Source organism: Penaeus monodon, chromosome 9 (assembly GCF_015228065.2).
Source record: "Penaeus monodon isolate SGIC_2016 chromosome 9, NSTDA_Pmon_1, whole genome shotgun sequence".
Taxonomy (NCBI): Eukaryota; Metazoa; Arthropoda; class Malacostraca; order Decapoda; family Penaeidae; genus Penaeus; species Penaeus monodon.
In genome coordinates this window covers 23,648,953-23,658,952 of record NC_051394.1, presented here as the reverse complement: position 1 = coordinate 23,658,952, position 10,000 = coordinate 23,648,953, and the positions used below count along the sequence as shown (strand labels likewise).

General features: G+C 38.8%; 1 protein-coding gene across 1 annotated transcript in view; it reads left to right on the top strand.

Annotated features, from left to right (window-relative positions):
- The window catches only part of LOC119577050 (sorting nexin-6-like), a gene marked incomplete in the record, with an annotated part of 98,687 nt that overhangs the window by 87,053 nt on the left and 1,634 nt on the right, over positions 1 to 10,000 (top strand). The window contains 1 exon segment of the mRNA XM_037924724.1: positions 7,697 to 7,782. Within this exon segment, the coding sequence (XP_037780652.1) occupies positions 7,697 to 7,782 (86 nt within the window).

Below are 10,000 nucleotides of genomic sequence, written 5' to 3'. Positions count from 1 at the left end.
AACACACACACACACACACACACACACACACACACACATATCTATCTATCTATCTATCTATCTATATCTATATCTAATCTATCTATCTATCTATCTATATATAATATATGTATATATATATATATATATATATATATATATAATATATATATATATATATAATATATATTGTTGTGGGTGTGTGTGTGTGTGTGTGTGTGTGTGTGTGTGTGTGTGTGTGTGTGTGTGTGTGTGTGTGTGTGTATCTATACACACACATAGTGTATGCAAATACAAATGATAAAAATTATATCAAAATATTCACCATGACTTTGCCAGAACAAAATCCACTATATACAAAAGCATCAAATAAAAAACGAGGCTGAAAACCTTGTAAATTCGACATGTATGTTTACGTATTATCTGGCTGCATGCAATACGTATTCCATATATCATTTACCATATAGTGTTTGACATTGTACATCACGTACTTAATCCACACATTATTCAGTTCGTAGTGTCCGGACTTCGTTCTATTACATAATAATTTTGTTAAAATCTTTATATCAGATCGATCAGTCAAACTAGATTATTAACAATTGTTGTATAATATTAAACCGACAAAAAATAAAACATTTATAAAAATAGATTAATAAATAGATACATAAATAAATAAGTCAATAGATTATTGGACAGATGGAGAAATTAATAGATAAAGAAAGAAAGAAAGAGAGATAGATAGAGTAACGAAAACAATTTAGTTTATACGTAATCCGTTTGTTGCAGGATAAACACACTGCAGTCATCACACTGATATAATATTTATTAGCTTGAAAAATACTGATGATATTTCAATCTCCATGAAAGCATGATAAATGAGGCGTCATATTTAATGCTTAACGTCATAGAGTACTTGTAATGCATAGTTAATTTTTGTGAGATCGTAGCGTATCCATGCAGGGATTGTATAGATTGCATTATACATACAAAATACGTGATTCATTTATTCATTTAAATTTCATCCGTAGAGTCAAGCAGTCATGAGTGAATATGTGACATTTCCAGTAAGAAGATGACTATAATGCTGCCAGTAATGAAATAACATTGTTTTAGCTTTGGCGTAGATAACAGACAGCGAAAGAGAAATATATAGATAGGTAAAGAGAAACAGAGAGTCAGACAGACAGACAGACAGGGATGCAGGGAAGGAGGGAGGGAAGGAGAGGAGTGATGAAGGGAGGGAGGGAGGGAGGAAGGAGAGGCAGACAAACAGACAGACAGACAGGATGGAGGGAAGGAGAGAAGGTGGGAAGGAGAGAGGGAGGGAAGAAGGAAGGGAAGGAGGGAGGAGAGATAGACAGACAAGGGAATGAGAGAGAGAGACTGAGATGGATACAGAGACATAGACGGAAAATGAGAGAGAGAAAGAGAGAGGGGGAGGGGGAGAGAATCTTTAATTTCTTCTTGTAAACGGGTCCCGAGGCGAGCCCATCTTAGTAAAAATAGGAACAAAACCCAAATTTATCACAAAATTCTAGACCTCTAATACAACTGATTTTCTCGTCACTCTTCTCTCTCTCTCTCTCTTCTCTCTCTCTCTCTCTCTTCTCTCTCTCTCTCTCTTTCTATCTCAGTCTATCTATCTATTTAGGTATCTATTTTTCTATCTATCTATCCATTCATCCATCTCTCTCCCTCACTCTCTCTCTCTCTCTCTCACTCACTCACTATTTTCACTCAGGCTGTCTTGTCCCCAAAGCAATTCAATTATGCAAAATGAACCTTGATTTAAGCTGGTTCACCCGACTTTCCTTTCGGACTGCAATACGGTGTTTAGAAGAAGGTTTAAAAAAAAGAAAAACGGTAATTCGCCTGGACAGACAAAGGCAATAGATTTCGGATTTGGCTTGCCACACGAAGAAGGGGGGGGGGGGGGGGGGGAGGGGAGACGGGGGGGGAAGAAGGTTATAGAGAAAAAGGGTGAGAGAGAGAGAGAGAGAGAGAGAGAGAGAGAGAGAAAGAAGAAGAGGAGAGAGGAGTAGGAGAGCGGAGCGGAGAGTGGAGTAGGAGAGAGGGAGAGCCGAAGAGAGAGAGGGGAGGAGCGAAGGAGAGAGGAGAGAGAAGAGAGAGAGAGAGGGAGGAGGAAGAGGAAGAAGAAGAGAGAGAAGAGATAAGAGAGATAGATAGAAGAAGAGAGAGAGAGAGAGAGATAGAGAGAGATAGCGAAGGGGGGGGTGGGGGGGGTAGGGGAGGAAGGGATAGAGAGAGATAGAGACAGAAGACAGACAGACAGACAACGAGAGATAGAGAGAGCCAGACAGACAGGCATAACAGAACGAACAGACATAAGAGAGAGCAGACGACAGAGACAGACGAGACAGACAGACAAGACTTAGGCAGACAGGCAGAATGGGATAGTTAAAGGAGGACAGACAGAAATAAACAGAGTCACACAAATACACACAAACAGAGAGACGAAAGATATGTGAGTACAGACGACATATTGATACAAAGTCAGAATCAAAAGATATAGAGAGAGATAAAGTAAGAGAGAGAGAGGGGGGGTGGAGACAGAACAAACAGACAAACACAGAAAAAGAGAGAAACAAAAGATAATAATGGAAAAAAAAAAAAAAACGAAAGAAAAAGAGAAAGAGAGAAACCGAAAAAAGAGAAAGCAAGAAAAACCAAAAGAAAGAGAAAGAGTAGAAACCGAAAGAAAGAGAAAGAAGAAAACCGAAAAGAGAGAAAGAGAAGAAACCGAGAGGGGGGAAGAAAAAGAAAAAGAGAAAGGGGAGGGAGAGGAAAAGAAAAGAGAAGGGGGAGGGGGGGAAGGGGGAAAAAAAAGGAAAAGGGGGGAAAAGGAAAAGGGGGGAAAAAAGGAAAGAAGGGGAAGAGAGAGAGAGAGAGGGGAAAAGAGAGGAGGGGAGAAAGAAAGAAGAAGGAGAAGAGAGAGAGAGAGAAGAAAAGAGGAGAGAGAGAGAAAGAAGGAAAGAAGAAGAGAGAGAGAGAGAGAGAGGAGAAGAGAGGAGAGGAAAAAGGGGGAGAGAGAGAAGAGCGGGAAAGAGGAGAGAGATGAGAGAGAGCGAGAAGGAGGAAGAGAGAGAGAAGAGAGAGAGGAAGAGAGAGAGAGAGAAGAGAGAGAAGAAGAGAGAGAGAGAGGAGAGAGAAGAGAAAGAGGAGAGAGAGGGAAGAGAAGGGAGCGAGGAGAAGAGAGAGAGACGAGAGAGAGAGAGAGAGAAGAGGAGAGAGGAAGAGAGAGAGAAGAGAGAGAGAGAAGGAGAGAGAGAGAGAAGAGAAAGAGATAAAAGAGAAGAGAAGAGAGAAGAGAAAAAGAGGAGAAGAAGAGAGAAGGAAAGAAAGAGAGGAGGAAAGAGGAGAGAAGAGAGGAGGAAGAGAGAAGAGAGAGAAGAAAAGAGAGAAGAGAGAAGAGAAGAGAGGAGAGTAGAGAGGAGAGAGGAGAGAAGAGCAGAGAGAGAAGAGAAAGAGAGAGAGAAGAGGAGAGAGAGAGGAGGAGAAGAGAGGAGGAGAGAGAGGGCGAGAGAGGAGAGAAGGGGAGAGAGAGTACAAGATGAGAGGAGAGAGAGAGTACAAGAGATAGACGAGAGAGCGAGAGAGATGATGATTGAGAGAGAGAGAGAGAGAGAGAATACAAAGAGAGGAGAGAGGAGAGAGAGAATACAAGAGAGAGAGAAGAGAGTGAGAGGGGGGAAAAAACAATTTTTTTTTTAAAAAAAAAGAGAATACAAGAGAGAGAGAGAGAGAGGTACAAGAGAGATAGAGAGAGAGAGTACAAGCAAGAGAGAGAGAGAGAGAGAGCAGAGAGGTTACAGAGAGAGAGACGAGAGAGAGAGTACAAGAGAGAGAGAGAGGAGAGGAGAGAGAGAGTAGGAGAGAGGGAGAGAGAGCGGAGAGAGAGAGAGAGAGTACAAGAGAGGAGAGAGAGAAAGAGAAAAGAGAGGAGAGGGACGTGAACAGAGAGACGAGGGAGAGAAGAGAGGGAGTGACAGAGAAGAGAGAGAGAGAGAGGAGAGAGGGATGGGAGGGGGAGGGAGCGGAGGTGAGAGAGAGAAGAGAGAGATGAGAGGAGAGAGGAACGAGAGAGAGGGGGAGAGAGCGAGGAGAGAAGATCGAGAGAGAGGGAGAGAGAGAGAGAGAGAGAGAAAGGAAAGAGTTACGAGAGAGAAAGAAAGAGTACGAGAGAGAGAGAAAGAGTACGAGAGAGAGAGAAAGAGTACGAGATAGAGAGAAGAGAGAGTAAGAGAGAGAGAGCCACGAGAGGAGAGAGGGAGAGATTATGAGAGAGAGAGAAAGACGAGTAGAGAGAGGAGAGCTGAGAGAGCGAGCGGAGAGAGAGAGAGAGAGAGTGACAGTGACGTGAGTGAGGAGTACAAGAGAGAGAGAGCAGAGAGGAGTGATGGAGTACAAGAGAGAAAGATGAGAAGAGTAGTGATGTGAGTACAACGAAGAGAGAGAGAGAGAGAGAGGAGAGAGAGGACGAGACGAGAGAGAGGAGAGAGAGAGAGAAGAGAGAAAGAGTACGAGATAGAGAGAAAGAGTACGAGATAGAGAGAGAGAGAGAGAGAGAGAGAGAGAGAGAGAGAGACGAGATTGAGAGGAGAGATGAGAGAGAGAGAGAGAGAGAGAGAGAGAGAGTACGAGAGAGAGAGAGAGAGAGTACGAGAGAGCGAGAGTATGAGAGAGAGAGAGAGTATGAGAGAGAGAGAGAGTATGAGAGAGAGACGAGAGTATGAGAGAGAGATAGACGAGAGAGATGAGAGAGGAGAGAGAGAGGAAGTATGAGAGGAGAGAGAGAGAGGAGTATGAGGAGAGAGAGAGAGAGAGTATGTGAGAGAGAGGAGAATACGAGAATGCGAGAGAGAGAGTACGAGAGAGAGAAAGAGAGTTTGAGAGAGAGAGAAAGAGAGAAAGAGAGAAAGAGAGAAAGAGAGAAAGAGAGAGAGAGAGAGAGAGAGAGAGAGAGAGAGAGAGAGAGAAGAGTGATGGAGACCGAGCGACCGAGAGGATTGAGAGAAGAGAGAGAGAGAGAGAGAGAGAGAGGGGGGGGGGGGAAGGTGAAGGATTTTTTAAAATTTTATAACATTTTTTAAATTATACTATGGCCAATATATCTATATAATCTAGGCAAAAACTGAAATATATTTAAATTTTGTTATTTGTATATTAGCGATATTCTTTTGTTATAGGTAATTTCTATAATGGTTTAATTTGGTGATTCTTACCTTCGTCCTGAAAATTGTAAACAGGAGAATTTATATAGAATGTGTGATAAATTGTGGATGAAGAGTAATTATTGAGATTTTAGAAAAAAAAAAATTCATGATTTTATATATTATTATATATATGTTCACATTTGATTTATTTCTATATTTTTTTTATTTCCTTTCAGGCGGAACTTGCACAGCAGAATGCATGTGAAAGGTTTGAGCATATGTCAGCTAGAGCCAAAGAAGGTATGGACCGAAATTACATTAATTTTTTTAATTGAATATATATACTGCTCACATACTGCATTTGATAATGACAATGCACATAGGTATGAGTTTGGGAATGTCTAGAGAATACCTTTTTACCAATATTAGATAAAATGATTTAAGGTAAAATATTGAGTGAGATCTTTCAAAATATACACATGAAATATGCTTTGTATTAAGACTCCCTTGTAATATGCTGTAGCTTGTAAAGTGGTCAGCATGTGTACCTGGTACAAAGTACGCAACTTAAAAAGTAAAAGTGTAAGTGATGATGATAACATTTTGGTTTGACTTGCCCTGGTGATTGGTATCATCCTCCAATTTTTTATTTATTTCAAATTGGTTGTTTCTGCTGTAAAGAGCTCTTTTAATATGAATAAGAAGGGCATTTCAGTGGCAGAATTTTGAATTTCAGGAAAATAAGCAAAATATAGTCTTTTTTTTTTACTGGAAATGATAGATCACAATGACACCAGTTGCAAAATACGTCTAGGAAATTTTAAAATCACATCACACTCTTTGTAAAGTTGAAATAATTAACACATCATTTCCTTTTTTTCTGGAAAAAAAAAAATTGTTGATGGTACTGATGACTGTAGGTGTTTAAATGCAAAGACAACCCATCCCAGCCTTGTGTCCAATGGTTTTTATTCAGTTATTTTGCAAAGATAATGTAAGCAAGTGACTAAATACAACTATCCAGGTTTCCCATACTTAGTGGCCATTTTTTAAAATTTATTAAAGAAAAAGATATTGATTTATGGGGTAATTAATAATTTTTCCTTTACATAGAAATGAAGTTAGTCCATTATATGAGAATGAATAAAACAGCTAACCTTCTGTTTGTTAAATACATGTATATACTTTCTTACAAATTCTAAAAACCTAGTGGCCAGCCCCCCCCCCCTCCTCCTCCTCCTCCTCCTCCTCCTCCTCCTCCTCCTCCTCCTCCTCCTCCTCCTCCTCCTCCTCCTCCTCCTCCTCCTCTCTCCTCCTCTCCTCCTCCTCCTCTCCTCCTCCTCCTCCTCCTCCTCCTCCTCTGTTTGGAATCTGGGTAAGATTTAATGGTTCCAGTAAGTCTCGCACTCAGTGTATTTTATGTGAGACTATGATTCTCAATATTGAACCAATGTGTTGTATTCATATTAGGATTATGTGATTTTAGTACATTTGTACTTTTTTTTATTTTTTTTTACATTAGTTTTCTTTGATTTAATGCATAGCTTAAATGCTTCAGACAAGAATATCTACTTTCATATAAAAGAGAGAGGGAGAGGGAGAAGGAGGTTGAGGGAGGGGAGAAGGAGGGTGAGGGAGAGGGAGAAGGAGGGTGAGGGAGAGGGAGAGGGATGAGAAGGAGGTGATGGAGAGGGAGAGGGTGAGGGAGAGGGAGAAGGAGGGTGAGAGAGAGGGAGAGGGAGAAGGAGGGTGAGAGAGAGGGAGAGGGAGAAGGAGGGTGAGAGAGAGGGAGAGGGAGAAGGAGGGTGAGAGAAGAGGGAGAGGGAGAATGAGAATGAGAGGGAGATGGAGAGGGAGAGGGAGAGGAGATGGAGAGGAGATGGAGAGAGAGATGGAGAGAGAGATGGAGAGAGAGATGGAGAGAGAGAGAGAGAGAGAGAGAGAGAGAGAGTGAGTGGGGGAGAGGGAGAGGGAGAGGGAGATTTGGGGAAGTGTTTTTTAAAAATGTATTCCTTATCGAAAAATAATAACTCAGATTTACTTATGAATCGTCTTATTGCATAGTATACTAAATTATTATTATTATTTTTTTTTTTACTTTTGATTTAGTGAAAAAATAAGAGATAACAGACTTTGGCATGTGTCCAAAATTGTAACAGCCTTTCTTTATGGAAAGAGTTGTAATAATGCACTGAATGATATTAAAAAAAAAAAAAAAAAAAAAAAATTAATACAGTTGAATGAACCATGGTGATATATAAATAAAAATTATAAATTTATTGCATGTAGAGATAGTTTTGTGGTAATTTTACAGCAAGGTCCTTTCTTTGTCATGTATGTTTGTTACTATTATCTATATAGTACATATGTACAGATCCAGTATTTACAGTATTTATCATACATACCTGTTGGACTATGGCTTTATTTGTTAGTACATTTATACATACATGATGTGTCAGTTTGCAATAATAATAATAATAATAGAGAATTAGATAAATAAATAAAAGCGTAGTTTTGAACCTTCCCAAATGTCTCCCCAACAGAGCTTAACAGCTTCAAGACACGCCGTGTGGCAGCCTTCAAGAAGAACCTAATAGAACTTGCTGAATTGGAACTTAAGCATGCCAAGGTATGATGGGCTTAACTTTTTTTCTTTTTTTTTTCTTTTTTGTCTTTCTCTACGATCACTGGTACTTTTTCCATCTTGAATATATAGGTCATATCTTGAAACCTATTATCATTTTATGATGTCTTGCACATCAACACATAGCAATACAGCATCTCTAATTATTTTATGAGATAATGTTAATTTTTACTTTCATGAATTTGTATTTTGATTATTTTAAAAATATTCTTCAGTGTCCCTTTTAACCTATTTGAGAGGCAAATTATTCAGTAAAGTCTGGCAAGAATGGGTGTAATGAATGTGCAAGATGAGAGTTTAGCTTGCTGTAGTGTTCAGTATGTTGTATTTTTTCCCACCACAGTCTTCTGGTTTCCTTGTATTAGTTCCAAGTGTAAATCTTTCAGTTTTAGTTACATTACATATTGTACAAATGGTCTTCACTTATTCTGTGAATTTTTTTCATACTAACTGAAGCTTCTACATGCTGTTGCCAATGGCATAGTTGTCGTTGTTATACACAATGTGAAGATTCTTTTACAGGGCTTCAAACCTGTCTTTTAAATGTCTGGGTGAAGATTTAGATGCCAACAATGGGTCATGTGTCTAGCAGTCCCTTGTATGTGGTTGAGTCTGCAAGCTCATCAATAACCAGAGTACATAAAAGGCATGTAACTTCCCATTGAGGCCCTTTCCCAGTTCTTCATGTAAGAAAAAGTGGGGCATGCTGTTACGAAAAGGGAAGAAAAAGACTGAAGGTGTAACCTTTGAAATGATAAAAATATGTACAAAAAGAAAAACAAGCAGTGAAAAGTGGTTAAATTACTGGTTAAGGGGACCAACCGAAAATAGGAGGGGGTAAAGGTCTAATTGAGTTAGCGAGTCTATGTTGCACGTATAAGAATGAGGAAACGACCAAAGGAATGTTTGTGTCAAAACTGGGTTATTTCTTGGGAGATGCAAGGGCATAAGTGCCAACAGGTAAACTACGGATCCAGGTAATAAGTGCCAGGTACACCTGTATGGACTTTTGTTTATTGCAATTTTGCATATGACAGTGTGCATAGATATGAGTTCGGGAATGTCTAAAGAACACTTTTATACCAATATCAGAAAAAATGAAAATCACAATGATTTATGAAGAAATGTTTTGTGATTTTTTTTTTCTTAAAAAAAGTGAGTTTTGTGTACATTTATACATGAAATATGCTTTCCATCAAGACTCCCTGGTAATATGCTGTAGCTTATATAGAGGTCTATATGTATACCAAGCAGGAAGCACTAATGTTAAAAGATAAAATTATTGGTAATATCCGTTGTAACAAGCACTTCAGTATGAAGGCCACCTTATAGATAGAATTTTGAACTTCGGAAAAATAAGTGAAATATTCTTTATTTCATGTTGATGATAATACATAATGATACCTGCCCTAAAATAAAAAATTACATGGAATTTTGAAATGGCTCTTATACTTTCACTTCATAAGGAATTAATACAGCTAGGGCACCCTTTTCATACGTTTCCAGTAAAAAATTCAACCTGAGGAAGCTTCCATTGGTCGTAGGTACCGTAAATACAGAAAATTCCAACCCCACCCAGGCATCCAATCATTTTGTTCATTTTCTTGCAAAGATAATGCTCTCAATTGACTGAACACCAATATAGTAATTGTTAACCATGCCCAATGGACTTTTTTACAAATATCAGTAAAGAGAACATTTTTATCTGGGCAAATAATATTTTTTGTTTATGTAAAAATGGGTTTACTCCTATTAACCCTTTCCCGACAGGTAGTATTCATAGTAGCCCGGGCCCCGCTGCCGGGGGCTTATATTGTCTCCCTAGCATGTGCGACCACTCATGCTAGATACCAGCATCCCATGTCGTTTCTTTGTAATACTACGAAGATATGTTGTATTTTCAGTTTTCATTATTTTCTAAAGTCTCTACTTGCCAAACTTCCTGATAAATCGAGACTGAAGGGTATTTTTGTCGTTATATAGACTCCATAGTTGATCATTATTCAGTCTATAGTCTGAATAAAATAAGCAGTGTGCGGCATCATGGAGTTAAAATTGTCAATTTGTTTATTTTTTTTCTTTTCTTTTTTTTTTTGCATAGTAAAAATGAGAAAGTGTTAAAAAGGACTTAATCACACTTTCAGTGGCAGAAAAATAATATTTTACAGTGATTGTAACAAAAAATAACTCATGGCATGTCCAT